Source organism: Salmo salar, chromosome ssa11 (assembly GCF_905237065.1).
Source record: "Salmo salar chromosome ssa11, Ssal_v3.1, whole genome shotgun sequence".
In the NCBI taxonomy this organism is placed as follows: domain Eukaryota; kingdom Metazoa; phylum Chordata; class Actinopteri; order Salmoniformes; family Salmonidae; genus Salmo; species Salmo salar.
The window spans coordinates 97,838,179-97,860,782 of NC_059452.1; the positions used below are offsets into that span (position 1 = coordinate 97,838,179).

The 22,604-nt window shown below is 41.6% G+C and overlaps 1 protein-coding gene across 1 annotated transcript; it reads right to left on the reverse strand.

The window, feature by feature from the left end:
- Nucleotides 1–311: 311 nt before the first annotated feature.
- On the reverse strand, nucleotides 312–21,279 carry LOC106563767 (sterile alpha motif domain-containing protein 9). The gene is made up of 11 exons (XM_014129612.2): nucleotides 21,147–21,279; nucleotides 14,935–18,114; nucleotides 14,544–14,581; nucleotides 14,129–14,193; nucleotides 4,234–4,448; nucleotides 3,781–4,041; nucleotides 3,405–3,539; nucleotides 3,096–3,228; nucleotides 2,755–2,784; nucleotides 1,441–1,708; nucleotides 312–1,100 (listed from the first exon to the last, which is right to left on the reverse strand). The coding sequence occupies exons 2-6, from the start codon at nucleotides 17,876–17,878 to the stop codon at nucleotides 3,956–3,958; spliced, it is 3,348 nt and encodes a 1,115-aa protein (XP_013985087.2). The 5' UTR covers nucleotides 17,879–18,114; nucleotides 21,147–21,279; the 3' UTR covers nucleotides 312–1,100; nucleotides 1,441–1,708; nucleotides 2,755–2,784; nucleotides 3,096–3,228; nucleotides 3,405–3,539; nucleotides 3,781–3,955.
- Between the last annotated feature and the right edge of the window lie 1,325 nt (nucleotides 21,280–22,604).

Consider the following 22,604-nt stretch of genomic DNA (forward strand, 5'->3'; position numbering starts at 1 on the left):
TGGACACCAATCAAGTTGTAGAAACATCTGAATGATGATCAATGGAAACAGGATGCACCTGAGCTCAATTTCAAGTCTCATAGCAAAGGATCTAACCCGGTATTTCCCGCCAAAACAGGAAGTGTCATTCAAAAGCATTATGAAGCATTATAAAGCATATAAATGTCTGGATTTGATTAGAGCTTTGATCAGCATGAAAATTCAAATCTGATGCTAGCAGAGCCTGATGAGCCACATATTAAATAACTTTTATGAGCCCTACATTGACTTTTAATAAGCCCAAGCCCAAATGATTGTGCCGTTATCCAATACATATATGATATACTTTATATGCCTTTTATTTAACTAAGCAGGTCAGTTAAGAACAAATTCTTAATTACAATGACGGCCTATCCCGGGCCAAACCCTAACCACATCTGGAGTCTTTGAAAATGTATAAATCATAAATCCATCACAGCAGATCTATTACAGCATTATAGAAAATAAAATACATGTCATTAAAAACATCATCAACATAAAAAAATGTACTTTATCAACAGAAATCTACTTCATAAATATATGGCATACCATTTGATTGAGTGACAGGGTCTGATGAATACACTACTTCAAATAGAAAACATAGAATCAAACACCAAAAATACTAATAAAAGCAATGTTTATAATATAAGACCATCAATTCATGACAACACAGTATCAATAAAACACATTTTCTTTTCAGTTACAGTCCATTTTTGACATTGTTTCTAATCAGAGCTTCTGTACCAGGCTCTGGTATGAATATGACGCTGTGAACGACAGCTGCTTATCCATTCCTAAGTCAGAACATTATATGACTCAGTGGTCCAGGACAATACAGAGATGCTGGAGAGGTGATGACTGGGCTGTGAGGTTATGCCTGTGTAATTACAATTTTTATATCAGTTAATCCAGAGGCGTTTTCATATTTATTTAATCAAAACCATAAATTAATTGAGGAAGGTCCTTGGCCAAGTTATCATCAGTGCCTTCATTTGGTCAGCTTCAATCTTTCCTTACTGGGTTGATCTCGTGAAGTATATTTAACCACTATGACACAGACGTTAGCATTTTTGGATTAGGTTCTGCAAGTCAGAGGATGAGGCAGAGAGAGATAGAGGAAAGAGGATGAGGCAGAGAGAGAGGAAAGAGGAGGAGGCCGAGAGTGATAGAGAGAGAGAGGAAAGAGGAGGAGGCAGAGTGTGATAGAGAGAGAGGAAAGAGGAGGCAGAGAGTGATAGAGAGAGAGAGGAAAGAGGAGGAGGCAGAGAGAAAGAAGAATGGATTAAATGTAACAAATAAAGACATGTGATGATAGCAAAGTTCCCTCCTTTAACCATCAAAAATGTTTTGTTTCTCTTCGATCTTAATAACTGTATTTTACCTTTAAATTGACATGTAGAAGGTAGGGTAACTTTCTCTTACCCAGATTTTTCCAAGTCCTCAATGAGATAGGGACTCTGTTTCTTCAAGACTTCGAGGAAAGCAGACGCCACCTTTGGTTCTTTAATCACATATTTCAGTAGTTTCCTAAATTGGTCCTGACCAGTTTTTTCAACTTCTATTTTCGAGTAATCTTCCCAACTAATCATGTCTTTTGAAAGCAGAGCATCTGCTATTGGCATAGCATTTTTGGCCCTCTGAATGATTTCAGCTCTGTGGTTCTTTAGAAACTTCACATTTGATGTCAATGCTGGGGGAAGAAATCAATTAATATACAGTATATGGTGTTAGGGTTTGCAGCAGAAGTTTCTAGAGCTGTTTTAACCACTTGAGGTCTCTCCAGTTACCATTCCTTTTGATAGTTATGTCTTGTATAGAGCTGAAAATATTTCCTATCCTACATTATCTGTTCTACACTTAACTAAAGTATAAATGCAACATGTAAAAAGTGTTGGTCCCATGTTTCATGAGCTGAAATAAAATATCCCAGAAATGTTCCATACACACAAAAAGCTACTTTCTCTGAAATTGTGCACAAATTTGTTTACATCCCTGTTAGTGAGCATTTCTCCTTTGCCAAGATAATCCATCCACCTGACAGCTGTGGCATATCAAGAAGCTGATTAAACAGCATGATCATTACACAGGTGCACCTTGTGCTGAGGACAATAAAAGGCCACTCAAATGTGCAGTTTTGTCACACAACACAATGCCACAGATGTCTCAAGTTGAGGGAGCGTGCAATTGGCATGCTGACTGCAGGAATGTCCACCAGAGCTGTTGCCAGATAATTTAATGTTAATTTCTCTACCATAAGCACATCGTTTTAGAGAATTTGGCAGTATGTTCAACTGGCCTCACAACTGCAGACCACGTGTAACCACGCCAGCCCATGACCTCCACATACGGCTTTTTCACCTGTGGGATCATCTGAGACCAGCCACCCGAACAGCTGATGAAACTGAGGAGTATTTATTTCTGTAATAAAGCACTAATTCTGATTGGCTGGGCCTGGCTCCCAAGTTGCTGGGCCTATGCCCCCCCCCCCCCCCAGGCCCTTCAATAGCTGTGCCCCTGCCCAGTCATGTGAAATCCCTAAATTAGGGCCTAATTTATTTATTTCAATTGACTGATTTCCAATTGACTGATATGAACTAACTCAGTAAAACAGTTGAAATTGTTGAGTTTATATTTTTGTTCAGTATACATAACATATTTCTATCTGAATGCTCTGTATGTTCTGAATGTTTTGTAGCTTTGCGCCTCACTGACTATGACTCATGAAAACAAACTTACACATTGAATGAGTGGCATCGTTGTATTCATCTGAAAAATAAACAAACAAGAAAGATAATACATCTTAAAACTTTAACCCCCTAGAGTCTAATTAGCGTAATAAAAAAGTCCTCATCAAAAGCCGTCAGTTTAAGTTAGATGAAAGGTGGCAGCGCTAGAGCGGTGTTTGTCAGACCACGAGACATCCTGAAAATAAGACTTCTCACGAAAACGTCTGCAGCGCCCAAATGGTTTGGTCGTTATGACCCCTCTATCAAAAGATGAGACTCCCCCCTAGACTGTAGAGGGTTTTAATAGTATCTGTCCAAAAATGTAAGTTATGAGTGGCATCTATCGCTTACCTTTTGATAGTATATCGTCCCATACTGTATTTCCATCATCTCCGATTAACGCCATCTGAATGTCAATCCCTGTATTATCCATAACCATCTTAAAACGGCTTGGTTCGATGTATTCATGTAACAGCTGAATCTTCTGTATGGACGGCCATATGGTGCAACGAATGAGACAGAAACAAAAAAGACAAACAGAAGAGAATATGAGATAACGAGAGCGAGAGAAAGAAAGAGGTCAAACTTAATGAATAGATAAAAATATTAGAACTTTGAATTAAATGTCAGAGTCATATGCCTAATCTGCTAAAACAGCACCTGTGGTTTGATAGATTTGGCATGGGGATTTTGGAGCGCAAAATGACTTTTCAGCTTTAGGGGGCCATTTGGACTTGACAGGAGAAATTTGGAATATCCTTTGGACATCTGATCTTCCTCCTCTTTCTGCACAGCCTATAAAATCAACAATGGAGCAGTAAGTCTGCCCAATAATTCACACAACAACATGCAACTCTGATCATGCAAGTCTGTGAATACAAATATTTAAAGATGGCATTTAAAAAGGTAATGACCGACCTATGCTGCGTTTACCTTGAATGTGATCTCCGGGAACGTGGCATTGTCTACAAGCACAATTGGATTGAATCCCGGCCTAACAGTCAACATAGACACTTAATGATGGTTGGTGCCTTACCTCTTGTTGACTGGAGTTTCTCAGGAGCAGGTACAGCCGTGAAATTAGTGTTTCCTCTTTCACTGCCAGATAGAGCACCACATTACAGTGTACTTCTACATCCCAAAAATAGGGAAAGGTCAGTGAAATAGATGAGAACTTAGGACGAAGAAGCTTAACATGGAATCGGGTGACCTCATGCACTTCCTCTAAAGACTCTCCATGTTCCATGTTTGTCTACATGAAGAATCTTCATGTCATTCCCCAGGGAAGGGTTGGTCCCTGCACAACACAATCAATTGGAGAGAATTAAAAAAATCTTATATTATTAATTCAGCACAATCAAGAACAATGTTAAGTCCTTTAGTCAAGATGAGCTTGAACTCAAATAAAACAAATAAACTTTTATTTTGTTAATTTTTTAAAAGTTAAATTACACAACAATTTTTTTCGGAATATGTTATATTATTTGACCTAAACAGATGAAGTGTGGCAGATGAACTTCCTCCAGTTCACCAAACTCCATAGTGATGTCCAGCAATGGACCACCTTGTGTGTACTGCATGCGTTTCAGAAATTGACTGTAGGGTTCCCAGTTCCTGTAGTGGTACTTCAGAATGACATTGCTCTCACACACCCAGCGAAGTCCAGACACGGTGCACTCATAGCACCCTTTGGGAGACTGGTGCCTGAGGTAACAAACAAAGTCAAGCAAAACATGTCAAAGGATGAAGTGGTTGGACCAACGGACAGCTTTATATCCTTCAGACATCTCTTACTGTACATGCAGCTCTTATCTTGTATCATTAAAGATGTCCTCCAGGGATTTTTTTTGTACTTTTACTGTTGAAAAGTGATATCCCAAGTATAAATACAGTAAAGCACACACACCAAATGGTCAATTTTTTAGCTTAGACCAAAATAGTGTTTTTTTTACACACAACTGTAAACTACCAATGAGTAGGGTATTCAAGGAGTTGGTCTGATGGGGATTTGTGATGTCATCGGCCTCCCCCCTTGCTGCAAATCAAATCAAATTTTATTTGTCACATGATTTGTAAATAACAGGTGTAGACTAACAGTGAAATGTTTACTTACTTCCCACAATGCAGAGAGAAAAACAGAAAAATAACAGAAAGATAATAACACAAGGAATAAATGCACAATGAGTAACGCTAACGTGGCTACATACATGAGTTACCAGTACCCTAAGTCATCACGCAGGGGTACGAGGTAATTGAGGTAGATATGTACACAATGGGTAGAGGTAAATAAGCAGTAGCGGCAGCGTATGTGATGAGTCAAAAGAGTTAGTGCAATGGACGGTCAATGCAGATAGTTAACCTAATAGCAACCTAGACTATTTAGCAGTCTTATGGCTTGGGGGTAGAAGCTGTTCACGGTCCTGTTGGTTCCAGACTTGGTGCATTGGTACCACATGCAAGGCAGCAGCAGAGAGAAAATTCAATGACTTGGGTGGCTGGTGTCTTTAACCATTTTTAGGGCTTTCCTCTGACTCCTGGATGGCAGGGAGCTCGACCCCAGTGATGTACTGGGCCATATGCATTACCCTCTGTAGTGCCTTTGTAACAGTATAGCTTCCGTCCCTCTCCTCGCCCCTACCTGGGCTCAAACCAGGGACCCTCTGCACACATAGACAACTGACACCCACGAAGCATCGTTACCCATCGGGCCACAAAAGCCCTTGCAGAGCAAGGGGAACAACTACTTCAGGTCTCAGAGCGAGTGATGTCACCGATTGAAACAGTAGTAGCGTGCACCCCGCTAACTAGCTAACCATTTCACATCGGTTACACCTTGCAGTCAGATGCCAAGCAGTTGCCATACCAAGCGGTGACGCAGCCAGTCAAGATGCTCTCAATGGTGCAGGTGTAGAACTTTGAGGATTTCAGGGCCAATCCCCAAACTTTTCAGCGTCTTGAAGGGGAAGTGGCATTGGCATGCCTTCTTCACGACTGTGTTGGTGTGTGTGGACCATGTTAATTCCTTAGTGGTGTTGGTGGAAAATGAGAGAAAGTGATACTCGAGACTTGCTGGTGCAGAGGCCCAGCATGATGACTCAATCATGATTCGTATATTTGGATATCACAGGAGACAGCCACACCTTTGCGGTGGCAACCTCCGGGATGAGACATTCACTGATGCCACTGATGCCAGGAGAGGTGTGAAGACTGATGAACATTTTAAATGCTTAAATGAATGTTACTGTGTGAATGAAATTGTCATTTGGATTATTTCAAGAGCTCATAAAGATCTATGAATATTGATATGTTACATTGTACTGTAAGTGCTATGGATTTATTGTTACGGGGAAACAGTGGTGCACACCTATCATAAAGTTCTGAGGTGTGGTGATTCGTTTAGAGAATGAGTGTTGATCCTGCCTTTTGTTTTAACTAGCAAATACATGTTAATTCAGGTTGGGGGAGAGTTCCTGCTTGAATTTGGTTAAAAGGACAGTGAATTCGCTCAAAAATTTACTCTGTGTATTCTGTAATTTATCGTGTATTTCATGTACACTAATTGAATGTAAATTATTTTGTGACTAATAAATCGTATTGGTTAAATTGAGTAAATTAATTCCTCGTTTGACAGAGTAATTCTTTGATTGACTATACGTTTATTATTGAGTAGGTCTATTGGAAGTTTTATTTACACTATACACATAGCATATGATCGTGTTCCACCCTGATCTACTTGCCTCAATAAATTACTGCAAGAAGATTGTTCACCAGGATTAGCTATTTGTATCTATTCTCTTACTAATTGCATAACGGTGCAAGTTATACACATGTTCATTATAGTGTTGGGTTCTAGTTCGAAATACTTGCTATACTAGAAGTTAATGGTTACAGTGAGGGAAAAAAGTATTTGATCCCCTGCTGATTTTGTACATTTGCCCACTGACAAAGAAATGATCAGTCTATAATTTTAATGGTAGGTTGATTTGACCAGTGAGAGACAGAATAACAAAAAAAATCCAGAAAAACACATGTCAAAAATATTATAAATTATTTGCATTTTAATGAGGGAAATAAGTATTTGACCCCCTCTCAATCAAAAAAAGATTTCTGGCTCCCAGGTGTCTTTTATACAGGTAACGAGCTGAGATTAGGAGCACACTCTTAAAGGGAGCGCTCCTAATCTCAGTTTGTTACCTGTATAAAAGACACCTGTCCACAGAAGCAATCAATCAATCAGATTCCAAACTCTCCACCATGTCCAAGACCAAAGAGCTCTCCAAGAATGTCAGGGACAAGATTGTAGACCTACACAAGGCTGGAATGGGCTACAAGACCATCACCAAGCAGCTTGGTGAGAAGGTGACAACAGTTGGTGCGATTATTCGCAAATGGAAGAAACACAAAAGAACTGTCAATCTCCCTCGGCCTGGGGCTCCATGCAAGATCTCACCTCATGGAGTTGCAATGATCATGAGAACGGTGAGGGATCAGCCCAGAACTACACGGGAGGATCTTGTCAATGATTTCAAGGCAGCTGGGACCATAGTCACCAATAAAACAATTGGTAACACACTACGCCATGAAGGACTGAAATCTTGCAGCGCCCGCAAGGTCCCCCTGCTCAAGAAAGCACATATACAGTGCCTTGCGAAAGTATTCGGCCCCCTTGAACTTTTCGACCTTTTGCCACATTTCAGGCTTCAAACATAAAGATATAAAACTGTAATTTTTTGTGAAGAATCAACAACAAGTGGGACACAATCATGAAGTGGAACGAAATGTATTGGATATTTCAAACTTTTTTAACAAATAAAAAACTGAAAAATTGGGCGTGCAAAATTATTCAGCCCCCTTAAGTTAATACTTTGTAGCGCCACCTTTTGCTGCGATTACAGCTGTAAGTCGCTTGGGGTATGTCTCTATCAGTTTTGCACATCGAGAGACTGACATTTTTGCCCATTGCTCCTTGCAAAACAGCTCGAGCTCAGTGAGGTTGGATGGAAAGCGTTTGTGAACAGCAGTTTTCAGTTCTTTCCACAGATTCTCGATTGGATTCAGGTCTGGACTTTGACTTGGCCATTCTAACACCTGGATATGTTTATTTATGAACCATTCCATTGTAGATTTTGCTTTATGTTTTGGATCATTGTCTTGTTGGAAGACAAATCTCCGTCCCAGTCTCAGGTCTTTTGCAGACTCCATCAGGTTTTCTTCCAGAATGGTCCTGTATTTGGCTCCATCCATCTTCCCATCAATTTTAACCATCTTCCCTGCCCCTGCTGAAGAAAAGCAGGCCCAACCCATGATGCTGCCACCACCATGTTTGACAGTGGGGATGGTGTGTTCACGGTGATGAGCTGTGTTGCTTTTACGCCAAACATAACGTTTTGCATTGTTGCCAAAAAGTTCGATTTTGGTTTCATCTGACCAGAGCACCTTCTTCCACATGTTTGGTGTGTCTCCCAGGTGGCTAGTGGCAAACTTTAAACAACACTTTTTATGGATATCTTTAAGAAATGGCTTTCTTCTTGCCACTCTTCCATAAAGGCCAGATTTGTGCAGTATACGACTGATTGTTGTCCTATGGACAGAGTCTCCCACCTCAGCTGTAGATCTCTGCAGTTAATCCAGAGTGATCATGGGCCTCTTGGCTGCATCTCTGATCAGTCTTCTCCTTGTATGAGCTGAAAGTTTAGAGGGACGGCCGGGTCTTCGTAGATTTGCAGTGGTCTGATACTCCTTCCATTTCAATATTATCGCTTGCACAGTGCTCCTTGGGATGTTTAAAGCTTGGGAAATCTTTTTGTATCCAAATCCGGCTTTAAACTTCTCCACAACAGTATCTCGGACCTGCCTGGTGTGTTCCTTGTTCTTCATGATGCTCTCTGCGCTTTAAACGGACCTCTGAGACTATCACAGAGCAGGTGCATTTATACGGAGACTTGATTACACACAGGTGGATTCTATTTATCATCATTAGTCATTTAGGTCAACATTGGATCATTCAGAGATCCTCACTGAACTTCTGGAGAGAGTTTGCTGCACTGAAAGTAAAGGGGCTGAATAATTTTGCACGCCCAATTTTTCAGTTTTTTATTTGTTAAAAAAGTTTGAAATATCCAATAAATTTCGTTCCACTTCATAATTGTGTCCCACTTGTTGTTGATTCTTCACAAAAAAATTACAGTTTTATATCTTTATGTTTGAAGCCTGAAATGTGGCAAAAGGTCGAAAAGTTCAAGGGGGTCGAATACTTTCGCAAGGCACTGTACAATATGAACACCGAGGAACTTGAAGCTCTCAACCCGCTCCACCCGCTCCACTACAGCCACGTCGATGTGGATAGGGGCGTGCTCTGCCCACCGTTTCCTGTAGTCCACGATAAGCTCTTTTATCTTGCTGAAGTTGAGGGAAAGGTTGTTGTCCTGGCATGCCAGGTCAATGACCTCCTCCCTATAGGCTGTCTCATCATTGTTGGTAATCAGGTCTACTACCACTGTCGTGTCGTCAGCAAACTTAATGAAGGTGTTGGAGTCGTGTACGGCCACGCAGTCGTGGAAAACAGGGAGTACAAGAGGGGACTAGGCACGCACCTCTGAGGGGCCCATGTGTTGAGGGTCAGCATGGAGGATTTGTTGTTGCCTACCCTCACCAGCTGGGGGAGGCCCATCAGAAAGACCAGGATCCAGTTGCAGAGGGAGGAGTCCCAGGGCCCTGAGCTTGGTGATGAGCTTGGAGGGCACTATGGCGTTGAAGGCTGAGCAGTAGTCGATGAAAAACATTCTTTGCTTGAGGGACAATGCCTTTTGTTAAGTAAATCAGGTGATAAATGAGCTGAAAAGGAGACTGGAGTAGGACTTTAATACATCTAACTGGGCACAGATGTCAATTCAACATCTAGTTTTGATTAACATTTGGTTGAGTTGTCAATTAACATGAACTCAATGTGATGTCAACAAAAAAATGACACAATGTCATTGGACTTTGGTTTGGTGAAAAATGACAAAGTTCCATTACGTTGATGACTTTTTGCAAATCAAATCACTTTTCCATGTTGATTCAACGTCATCACATTGATGACTTCTAATATTAAGAAAGTCTCGAGGTATTGCTCGAATGAGGTAGAGTACCTGATGATAAGCTGTAGACTACACTATCTACCAAGAGAGTGCTCATCTATATGATTCGTAGCAGTCTATTTACCACCACCGATCGAAGCTGGCACTAAGACCGCTCTCAACCAACTCTATAAGGCCATAAGCAAAGAAGAAAATGCTCACCCAGAAGCAGTGCTCCTAGTGGCCGGGGACTTTAATACAGGCAAACTTAAATCAGTTTAATCAAATTTTTACCAGCATGTCACATGTGCAACCAGAGGACAAAAATTCCTAGACCACCTTTACTCCACACACAGAGACACATACAAAGCTCTCCACCGCCCTCCATTTGGCAAATCTGACCATAATTCTATCCTCCTGATTCCTGCTTACAAGCAAAAACTAAAGCAGGAAGTACCTTGAAGTACTCAAAACAGAAGTGGTCAGATGACGCAGATGCTACACTACAGGACTGTTTTGCTAGCACAGACTGGAATATGTTCCGGGATTCATCCAATGGCATTGAAGGGTACACCACCTCAGTCACCGGCTTCATCAATAAGTGCATCGACGACGTTATCCCCACAGTGACCGTACGTACATATCCCAACCAGAAGCTATTACAGGCAACATCCACATCGAGCTAAAGGCTAGGGCTGCCGCTTTCAAGGAGCGGGAGACTAATCCGGACGCTTCTAAGAAATCCCGCTATGCCCTCAGACGAACCATCAAACAAGCAAAGCGTCAATACAGGATTAAGATTGAATCATACTACACTGGCTCTGACACTCGTCGGATGTGGCAGGGCTTGAAAACTATTACGGACTACAAAGGGAAACCCAGACGTGAGCTGCCCAGTGATGCGAGCCTACCAGATGAGCTAAATACCTTTTATGCTCACTTCGAGGCAAGCAACACTGAAGCATGCACGAGAGCACAAGCTGTTCTGGATGACTGTGTGATAACTCTCTCGGTAGCCGATGTGAACAAAACCTTTAAACAGGTCAACATTCACAAAGCCGCTGGGCCAGATGATTTACCAGGATGTGTACTCAAAGCATGCGTGGACCAACTGTCAAGTGTCTTTACTGACATTTTCAACCTCTCCCTGACCGAGTCTGTAACACCTACATGTTTCAAGCAGACCACCATAGTCCCTGTGCTCGTTCTCAGCCCTTTCCTGTACTCCCTGCTCACCCATGACTGCGTGGCCATGCACGCCTCCAACTCAATCATCAAGTTTGCAGACAACAATACAGTGGTAGGCTTGATTACCAACAACGACGAGACGGCCTACAGGGAGGAGGTGAGGGCCCTCGGAGTGTGGTGTCAGGAAAATAACCTCTCACTCAATGTCAACAAAACAAAGGAGATGATCGTGGACTTCAGGAAAGAGCAGAGGGAGCAGCCCACTATCTACATTGACAGGACAGTAGTGGAGAGGGTGGAGAGTTTTAAGTTCCTCGGCGTACACATCACGGACAAACTGAAATGGTCCACCCACACAGACAGCGTGGTGAAGAAGGCGCAACAGCGCCTCTTCAACCTCAGGAGGCTGAAGAAATTTGGCTTGTCACCAAAAACATTCACAAACTTTTACAGATACACAATTGAGAGCATCCTGTCGGGCTGTATCACCGCCTGGTACGGCAGCTGCTCCGCCCATAATCGGAAGGCTCTACGTCTGCACAGCACATCACCAGGTGCAAACTAACTGCCCTCCAGGACACCTACACCACCCGATGTCACAGGAAGGCCAAAAAGATCATCAAGGACATCAATCACCCGAGCCACTGCCTGTTCACCCCGCTATCATCCAGAAGGCGAAGTCAGTACAGGTGCATCAAATCGGGAACCGGGAGACTGAAAAACAGCTTCTATCTCAAGGCCATCAGACTGTTAAACAGCCATCACTAACATTGAGTGGCTGCTGCCAACATACTGACTCAACTCCAGCCACTTTAAAAATGAGAAAATTGATGTAATCAATTTATCACTAGCCACTTTATATTATATAATGTTTACATACCCTACATTACTCATCTCATATGTATATAATGTACGCTATACCATCTACTGCATCTTGCCATCTTGATGTAATGTATCACTAGCCACTTAAACAATGCCGCTTTATATGTTTTCATACCCTACATTACTCATCTCATATGTATGTACTGTACTCTATACCATCTATTGCATCTTGCCTATGCCGTTCGGCCATCACTCATTTATATATTTGTATGTACATATTCGTATTCATTCCTTTACACTTGTGTGTATAAGGTAGTTGTTGTGAAAATGTTAGGTTATATTACTTGTGTCACGACTCCCACCGAAGGTGGCTCCCCCTCCTGCTCGGGTGGCGCTCGGCGGTCATCGTCACCGGCCTACTAGCTGCCACTGATTCCCTTTTTTGTTGTTGTTAGATATTACTGCATGGTTGGAACTAGAAGCACAAGCATTTCACTACACTTGCATTAACACCTGCTAACCATGTGTATGTGACAAATACATTTGATTTGATTTGAAGGTAACCTGCCTAAATTATTACCACCCTGTGGCACTCACGTCGGTAGCCATGAAGTGCTTTGAAAGGCTGGTCATGGCTCACATCAACAGCATCCTCCTGGACCCCCGAGACCCACTCCAATTCGCATACCGCCCCAACACATCCACAGATGATGCAATCTCAATCGCACTCCACACTGCTCTTTCACACCTAGACACAAGGAACACCTATGTGAGAATGCTGTTCATTGACTACAGCTCAGCGTTCAACACCATAGTGCCCACGAAGCTCATCACAAAGCTAAGGACTCTGGGACGAAACACCTCCCTCTGCAACTGGATCCTGGACTTCCTGACGGACCGCCCCCAGATGGTAAGAGTAGGCAACAACACATCTGCCACGCTAATCCTTAACACTGGGGCCCCTCAGGGTGTGAGCTTAGTCCCCTCCTGTACTCCCTGTTCACTCAATGCTGCGTGGCCAAACACAACTCCAACACCATTATTAAGTTTGCTGATGACAACAGTGGTAGGCCTGATCACCGACAACGATGAGACGGCCTATAGGGAGGAGGTCAGAGAACTGGCAGTGTGGTGCCAGGACAACAACCTCTCCCTCAACGTGAGCAAGACAAAGGAGCTGATCGTGGACTACAGGAAAAGGCGGGTCGAACAGGCCCCCATTAACATCAACGGGGCTGTACTGGAGCGGGTCGAGAGTTTCAAGTTCCTTGGTGTCCACATCACCAACAAACTATCATGGTCCAAACATACCAAGACAGTCGTGAAGAGGGCACAACAAAACCTTTTCCCCCTCAGGAGACTGAAAAGATTTGGCATGGGTCCCCAGATCCTCAAAAGGTTCTACAGCTGCACCATCGAGAGCATCCTGACCGGTTGCATCACCGCCTGGTATGGCAACTGCTCGGCATCTGACCGTAAGGTGCAACAAAGGGTAGTGCGAACGGCCCAGTACATCACTGGGGCCAAGCTTCCTGCCACCCAGGACCTATATAATAGGCGGTGTCAAAGGAAAGCCCATAAAACTGTCAGAGACTCCAGTCACCCAAGTTATAGACTGTTTTCTCTGCTACCGCACGGCAAGCGGTACCGGGAGCGCCAAGTCTAGGACCAAAAGGCTCCTCAACAGCTTCTACCCCCAAGCCATAAGACTGCTGAACAATTAATAAAATCGCCACAGGACTATTTACATTGAGCCTTCCCTTTTGTACACTGCTGCTACTGGCTGTTTATTATCTATTATAGTTTATTATCATAGTCACTTCACCACTACCTACATGTACAAATTACCTCAACTAACCTGTACCCCCGCACACTGACTCAGTACCGGTACCCCCTGTGTTATTTTTATTCTTATTGTGTTACTTTTTATTATTATTTTTTTACTTTAGTCTATTTGGTAAATGTTTTCTTAACTCTTCATGAATTGCACTGTTGGTTAAGAGCTTGTAGGCAAGCATTTCACGGTAAGGTATACACTTGTTGTATTCGGCGCATGTGACAAATAAAGTTTGATTTGATGAAAATGACGTGGGAATAATGTTGATTCAACCAGTTTTTGCCCAGTGGGATGATGTAACTTTGAGATACACATAGCATCACCAGACATAACCATCCTTGACTAGATGCACAGCATTATTCAGAATATTCAAATATTGTGGTTATGATACTCATGTATACACAATATTCATCTTCACCCTCTTCTCCTGGACAAGTGCTTATTCTATGAACATGGATAAAAGGAAGCTGCAGATTTACCTGTACATTTTCTTTCCTCCTTCCATGGAGACTGATGGTCGAACCTGAAGCCAGTTTGTGGAGTCCTGGAGGGGTGGGGGAGGTGTTCAGGTCACTAAAGGTTTCCTAAAGGCCTTCCTCCGACCAAACTAATTTGTCCTAGCATATGTGGAAATGGCTTGATCTCCCTGGAGTTTAGGCTTAGGTTTTGTAAAGCACCTTGTGACAGACACATTTGTAAACAACATTTAAACTGTATAAAAAGTGAATTGATTGATTGATTGATTGATTGTAGCAGGGTCGGGGTTACTTGCATTTCAGTTCAGTCAATTCAGGGAGTGAACTGCAACTAAATTAAATTTACTGAAATTATAATGGAATTGACTCCAAACATGCAGCGATGTCAGGGACCCAAAATGTATATTTTCTTACTTACCTGAATGTGTCTACAAGTCTTACAGCCCATTGGAATCCCTGAAATAGTAAATGTTTTCACATGATGTACACCTTTGATGAGTAGTTTACCATATGGCTAATCAGAGAAAACGATATTTGCTCTGCTACCAAAAGAGGTAAAATGTCTAACATTAATGTCTAATATAAATCGAGATATTTACTTCATGTTCACATAATGTTCTGTATAAGACTAACATCCATCTGTATATTAATTTGTCATTAAGTCACCTAAATTTCCCCCAAAGTCTGGGTAACATGAACAAGAAGGAGTCACGCATTACCAGGTAAACATTTAACTCATACAAATTACTAACATTTAAACGGGACCCATTATGTGGAACAGATCTAATACAAGTGAAGGTATGACTGACCTTGATTTAATGTTTTTGATTCTTCTATCATGGTTTCCTCTGATCCAATGGCATCATCCATTTGTTTCTGAACATTTGCTCCAGATCCCACTGTGGGCATTGTGTACTTTATGTCAAAAGCCACAGGGCCACTGATATTGAAGCCAAGGTAAAATGAGATGTTGCCATCCTTCCACACACTGGCCTGTTTTTTGGGACAAATCTCAATCTCTTTGTCTGCAATATGGACAAATGCCTTATGCTCTCTGACCACTCCATTGACACGAAGAAGTTGGCTTTGAAAACTCTGCCCTGGATTCTCCTCCGTCTCAGACTGTTCACATTGGTTGTTTATTTTAAATTTGAAAACAAGTCTTCTCAAACCGTCACCCTTTCCCAGGAAGAACAGGGACACAAGTTCTCTGGATCGAAGATACTTCTTGTATTTGTTGTTATATGCATGTTTCATAAGCTCAACATACATGTTGAAGTCAATGTCGTTGGTGCCATCCTCCTCTCTTGCTTCCTCGGGCCAAAATAGTAGCAGGACAAGGAGGCAAAACTCTGGGGTCCAGAGTTCTCTATTGTCTTCCTTCATGAACTTCTGAAGAATGGCTCTTAGTTGTGGTAGAATTGTGGGTTCTGGAAATGTCACTGGCCCATTGGTCTGGATGATGTTGGCCAGGATGTAATTACAGGCAATGTTCACATTGCCACGTGTTTCTTTTTGATCATAGATTGTTCTCCACAATTCTGTGATGTGTTGCAACTCAGACTTACTGGTGTTTTGATTGACACAGGAGAGCAGTCCAGGAAAGGTAGAGGCCTTTTTCTCTTGAAGTTTCTGAAACTGCATACCCCCTGGTTTCTGTGCATGGAACGGTCTGGGGGTACTCGTGTACTTCGTATAGCAATCATTGATATCTTGCTGGAAGTATGGTGGCTGGTCATTTAAGGTACTGGGCTCAGAGTAAGTGATGTACCTCTCAAAAAACTCCCATTTCCTTTCAACATCATCTCTGAGACTGGCGAGGAGAGGCTTGTACTTCTCGATTTTTCTATCTTTAAATAGTTGAGGAAGATGTTCTGCTGATGTTTTCTGGGTGAGAAGATTTTTCCATGTTTGGGTGATCTTGGTAAGGGAATAAAAAACAGTGTTCGCAACCTGCAAAAAGCCAAAGTGCCCCCTATTGTTAAAGATGCTGTAATCTTCTATGCCAGTTCCTTTTTCTTTTTCAGCCAACTCTTCCTCCTGTTTGAAGGCCTTGATGGCCTTTTCAGCATAGGACAAAATGTATCTTGCACATGATGACACCGGTTTGGTCTTCAAATGATTCTTATGGACTTGTCCCAGTGTATCAGCAATGAATGAATTTCTGGGCTCTCTCCTTTTAGCTTCTTTAGCCTCCTTCTCAGCTTTGTCATAGTCCCTCACTTTGATGTAGTAAAAGCGAGCAAGAGCTTGGGGGTAAAACGGATCAAGCATGAATGTATCTGATGCATTTTTCAAGACAGTTAAACAAGTGTGAACGCCTTCTTTGTCCTCAATATCTTGGATCAATCTGGAAAACTTCTCCTGTCCCTTTGGGGTTGTTTCCCTCTTAGTTAGCATGTCTTTGAAGTACTGGAACAAGGATAGCTGGATTTGAGCTTTGGTTACAAACCTCAGAAAGTCCAGTATCGTCTCACTCCTGGTCACACCAGCCTTGGCCAGTAACTCAGCACATTGATGAGCTATAAGTGAGTGTGCCATGTGAACATGCTTGTCTTCTCCCTTCTTCCTAGAGAATGCCACCATGAGATCGCTGAAAGGCTGCATTCCCCCCTCTTCCAAAGAGTCTGTATGCCTGAGAAATGCTTCACACTGTGACTGCAACAGATAGGAGCCAGGAACATAGGTATTTAGCAGCACAAGAAATGCAAAAAGTTTGGTTTTGCCAGATGTTTTGTTTGTCTTCGTAAATGAAATGATTTTCATTCCTTTTTCTGAACAAAGCGTTTCTCTCACATATTCTTTACTGAAATCAGATTTCATTATGTTAAAGCTGTAAAACATGATTAGTTTCTGTCTGTGGTACATTCGCAGCTCTTTTTCTTTGTTTTCAAAGATGACTTTCTCTGAGTCTGACAGTTGAGTTCTGAGGGTCAATTTGGTCTTGGAAATTGTCTCTTTTTTGGTTTTGGTTTTTTCTTTGATTTTTGTTCCTTCTTGTTTTTGGTGTCTTCTTCCTTCCTCTATAGTCTTCCCATCAGCATTTTCACCAAGGCTGACCTTGCGCATGCAATGTATGATAATGACCACAGGGAATTTGGCATGTATATTTTGCTCTTTAATTTCTCTGGTGAGGCTGTCCTGTAGAGAATTATTCAGGTGTTCGTTGTCCAGAAAGAGGAGCACAGTGTTCTGTTTTTCTGGACCACCTGTTTTGAAAAGTCTTATCACCTGTTTGGCAATTGCCTTTGTATCTAAACTGAGGTCTTTCTGTGCTTGTTTGGCATTAAACGTCTTGTCAGAAGAAGGGTTGACCAGAACAGTACATCTGAGCTGTTTCCTCAAGTCCCAGAGTACCTGCATGGCCAGGGTGGTCCCCCCACTGCCTGTCTCATGCTGGAGATTAACGGTGGTTGTGCTCCAGTGGCTCTGTTGAAGTACCATAATCTGCTCCCTAAGTTCCTCATAGCCTTCCCTCTTGATAATACCAACAGCCTTTCCTTTTTCTGTAGGTGTGGCACTGCTATCAGAGTCTGCCTTCTCATCTCCCAGGTAAAAGTTAATCCATTTGGGTGGGGTTCCCTTGTAAAAATCTGACTCCGTCTCCAATGCAACTGCTGGTTCGATTTGCTCTCCTTCAAACTCATTTGCGCTCAAAACATCTAGAAATGAGAGTGAGTCCCTGAATTCACTCTCCAGGGGAATTCCACCCCCTCCTGCCTTGGGAAGGGTTAGTATTACTTTGCCAGCCATAACAGCAGTGTTTTAACAGTGAAGGAAAACAGTTTTTTTTTATCATGACCAGTTGTTCTGTGCTATGTGCATGTGATTCTTCCAGAGAAGGCTGAGCATTCCTGTGGCATGTAAGTTGTGGCAGCATAGGGCATCACAGATCAGGTAAGTTGTTCTGTATTGACGTTTTTAAGAGTGTTGTTCCAGTAGTGCAGTGCAGCTCCAGTTTGTCGCATTGTTTCTTGTCATGTCCAAATCTACAAGGACAACATTTAGAAAACAAACAGCATTTCAGTCAAAAGTTGTTCTTGCTGACAAAAGCACACTAATTACCCTATATTTTAGCCCATTGTAAGGAATGCGAATTGTTCCACTGACTTAAATAGCTATTGTGAAATACCAAATAAGTTGGTGAAGGTTGGAAGGAAAAATGCTGGCCGGAGCCTGCATTTGGACATATTTTGGTAGTTCTGTTTACCTAGGAAAATGTTGTTTTGATGCTAATTTCCTGCAATTCTACGTCGTGTAACATTACTCATGACATCTTTCAGCTAGGCTATTTCATGATAATTTCATATAACATTTAATGTAATATGGATAGGGAAAATAGAGTCTAGACTATTTCGACATATGTTATTTCACAAATATGTAACTTTTTTTTTTGTTTAACTTTAGGCCTGGAAAACACAATAAAACAAATTCCATTACTTTTCCAGGATATTATGAATGCACCCCACATGTCAATTCTACGTCTATTCCACGTTGGTTCAACGTCATTTTGTTGAAATGACATAGAAACAATGTTGAATTCAACCAGTGTGTGCCCAGTGGGACCAGTACTCATACTGTAGGTTATATCCCAGCTGTGTTAGAAGTTATAAACAGATAGAAAGTGTAGGCTCTGTAGATGATAGAAATAGGCTAATGACTTTCAAATGTTAAATCATTCAACTAAATGTATAACCTACAAAAGCCCTCAGGCTACAACATCACACATTCCTGTGTTCCAGTGTTTAAACTTGTAAAGCAATCCAAGTAGCCTAGTGGTTAGCGCATTGGACTAGTAACTGAAAGGTTGCAAGATCAGAATCCCCAAGCTGACAAGGTAAAAATCGGTTGTTCTGCCCCTGAACAAGTCAGTTAACCCACTGTTCCTATGCCGTCATTGAAATAAGAATTTGTTCTTAATTAACTGACTTGCCTAGTTAAATAAAGGTAAAATACATTTTTTTAATGTATAAAAAATCCTGGCCTTAATTCACCATTTCAGCTCACATACATGTATTTATATTTAAATTAATATGGCCAGGATATGGCACGATGCAATGCGGCGTGCCTGGACACAGCCCTTAGCCATGGTATGTTGGCCACATACCTCAAACCCTGAGGTGCCTTATTGCTATTATAAACTGGTTACCAATGTAATTAGAATGTTTTGTCATACCTGTGGTATACGGTCTGATATACTACGGCTTTTAGCCAATCAGCATTCAGGACTTGAACCATCCAGTTTATAAATATATTTATACCATGGCATTGCTGAATACTCGTTTCTAATTGACTTAAAGGACATTCTAGAGCGTGCACTAAAACGCACAGCATATCAGCACAGTAGAATTCAATGGCTTCATTCTTACATGTTCTGTTTGAGCTGCTTTTGAAGGCAAAAGTTTAATTGAAAACATTGTCATTGTTGAATTCAATTTTCATAATAGTAAGCAAGGACTGATGGTTTGGTTAGGTAAACTAGCAAGTCTGTTTGGTTACTTAGGCAACTACTGTAGCTATCTAGTAAAGTTGTTATCTACTTAACTGGATGTTGAACACATTTCTACCTGAAATTGAACTCATTTCTAGCAGCAAATGTGTTAAATTATAGCCATGGTGTTAAATTAATAATCAACTCTGGGCTCTATGCATTCTCTGGAAAACAATGCAACTCCATGGAAGGTGTCAGACTAGGATAACACCTCTGCAAGATTAACAACTCAGCTCGAACCTGCGTACCAACGTTATTCCTTGTCTATTATTCCTCCAGATCTGGTAAACGGCGCTCAACCTTATCACCGGGTTAGTTTATAGCTATGGACAGTTCTTCTACCTCAGCGATAAGGGCCTTAACAATAGGTGGGCTATGCTCACTCCCGTTCCACCTGGTGCCATCTCGGATCATCCAGGCCAGAGCTTCCACCGTAGACCACTACAAGGGGCCCTATTGGGCCAGTAACCGAAAGGTTGCTGGATCAAACCCCCGAGCTGACAAGGTAAAAATCTGTCGTTCTGTACCTGAGCAAGGCAGTTAACCCACTGTTCCCCGGGTGCCGAAGACATGGATGTCGATTAAGGCGGCCCCCCGCACCTCTCAGCATGCCATATTATTATTATTATTATTATTTCAACATCATAATATTTCACCATCAATCTCCTACAGGCAGGGGCGTCAAATCCTTCCACGGAGGGCCCAACGTCCGGTTTTTCCTTTATAAGAAGACCTAGACAACCAGCTAATTAGTGACATAATTTCATCAGTCAGGTGCAAGGGAGGAGCAAAAACCAGCAGAAACCCTGTGGAATGAGCCCACACCTGTGCCCCAAGGCCTTATCCTCAGAGCCTAATAGACATAGTCCTAATTTACCTTACAACAAACTAACATCTCATCCTTAAGCATTTGACTCCAGTCACCTTTTAACATTATCCAATATTTTCAACCTGTAAGATATTTGAATCAATTCCAGTCCCAATTAATTTATTTTCCTTCTTTTTTAAAGTCAATGTCCATTGTTTCTCTGAGTGGTCATTCTCCTCTGTGCTCTGTTTGTGAGTGTAAGTGAAACTTCTCTGTGTGTGTGTGTGTGTGTGTGTGTGTGTGTGTGTGTGTGTGTGTGTGTGTGTGTGTGTGTGTGTGTGTGTGTGTGTGTGTGTGTGTGTGTGTGTGTGTGTGTGTGTGTGAGATTGGGGCCTTCTGGTCACCACTTCCTGCCCATGCGCTCATCTATTAGAAAATGATGACTAATCCATTGTGCAACACACCTTCCACCTCATTCATTATTTTCCATAGAACCCATAGCCCCTCGGTGATTGTCCCTTACATATATATTTATTTTTTAGAGTACATTTATTGACATCTCATGTTCACTATTGTTTTGAAAAAATATAAACATGGAGGAGTGATGAAGAAAAACGTATTATCAACAGATCATTTACAGTTGTCATGTAAATGCGGCAGTCAAATACTTATATTCTGCATCAGAATTTCGGAATAAATGGGATAGAAAGCATTTTAAATACCTTATTCCTCATGACTTTGTTAAAATAATCTTCCGTATTTGTTCGTTGGTCTGTTGCTAGGAGTGCAATCCCTGAGTTGAAACTTGAGTTGAAACTTGTTCTTCCTTGCCACAGCACTCACTGTGTTCCACGGAAGGGATCAAGGGGATTGGATGCATGTTTTATAGAAACGCCCCTCAAGATTTGAGTTGCACTGAATGGTGAGAGAACGTTCTCTGCTGAGTTAATACAACTCTAAAAAGAGTAGCACTGTTTTATGTTCAACATTGTCAACAAAATTAGGTTGCTGTTACTTCAGTCCCTATTGCAGAATGCAGCCTTTTAACAGCTTGTAGTAAAGTCGATTTAATCCACACTTGCATTAGTCCCCTCGTTTGGTGATTGGTGTTTTGGTTGTGACAACGAAAAGGAAGCAGACAGACCTACAGTATATTTTAGCAGGGAAGTTTGGCAGGATGACCTGATTTGTAATTTAAAATAATTTTGTCAAACATATTGTGAACCCAAAAGTGTAAACTTGACTCTAGAGGGGGGACACTAAATAAAATAAAACTGTTGTTTAGGGTTTAGGGGCAGATTTATGTAATCTTGTCATCTGGAGATTTAATTATCTATTTACTTGATTTAGTCTGATCAGTGGAACAATTGTCATTCTTAACAATGGGCTAAAATATAGGGTAGTTACTGTGCTTGTCAGCAAGAACACTACTGTTATTCCCCACACTTTATTTTAGTGTTCCACTACTTCAAAATTTTGCTAGTGTAGTCAGCATGGGGATTGCTAAATCGAATCCCCAAGCTGACAAGGTAAAAATCTGTTATTCTGCCCCTGAACAAGGCAGTTAACCCCCTGTTCCTAGGCTGTCATTGTAAAAAATAATTTGTTCTTAAAACTTTTTAGGGATAGAGGGCAGTATTGGGAATTTTGGATGAATGAGGTGCCCAATGTAAACTGCCTGTTACTCAGGCCCAGAAGCTAGGATATGCATATAATTGGTATATTTGGATAGAAAACACTCTAAAGATTCCAAAACTGTTAACATAATGTCTGTGAGTATAACAGAACTGATATGGCAGGCGAAATCCTGAGGAAAATCCATCCAGGAAGTGGGATATTTTGATGTGTATAGTTTTCAATTGAATGCCTATACAGTATCTAATGGCTCAGGACTCAGATTGCCGTTCCTATGGCTTCCACTAGATGTCAACAGTCTTTAGAAATTGTTTCAGGCTTGTTTTCTGAAAAATGAGGAAGAATGATTGCGCGCCGTTCGTTGTTTTTCCTTTCTATTGAATATGCTATTGTCCGGTTGAAATATTATCGATTATTTAGACAATTGACAACCTGAGGATTGATTATAAACGTCGTTTGACATGTTTCGACGAACTTTACCGGTACTATTAGGATGTATTCATCTGCATGTTTTGACCGCCTTTGAGCCAGTGGATTACTGAACA

What these genes read in the sequence shown, in the direction of transcription:
- LOC106563767 (XM_014129612.2), bottom strand. Translation starts at nt 17,878, where the DNA reads ATGGCTGGCAAAGTAATACTAACCCTTCCCAAGGCAGGAGGGGGTGGA. An exon ending in ATCAAAAACATTAAATCAAG is followed by an intron (nt 14,582 to 14,934) that starts GTCAGTCATACC and finishes TTACTATTTCAG; the next exon opens with GGATTCCAATGGGCTGTAAG. An exon ending in GGAGGAAAGAAAATGTACAG is followed by an intron (nt 4,449 to 14,128) that starts GTAAATCTGCAG and finishes TTGTTACCTCAG; the next exon opens with GCACCAGTCTCCCAAAGGGT.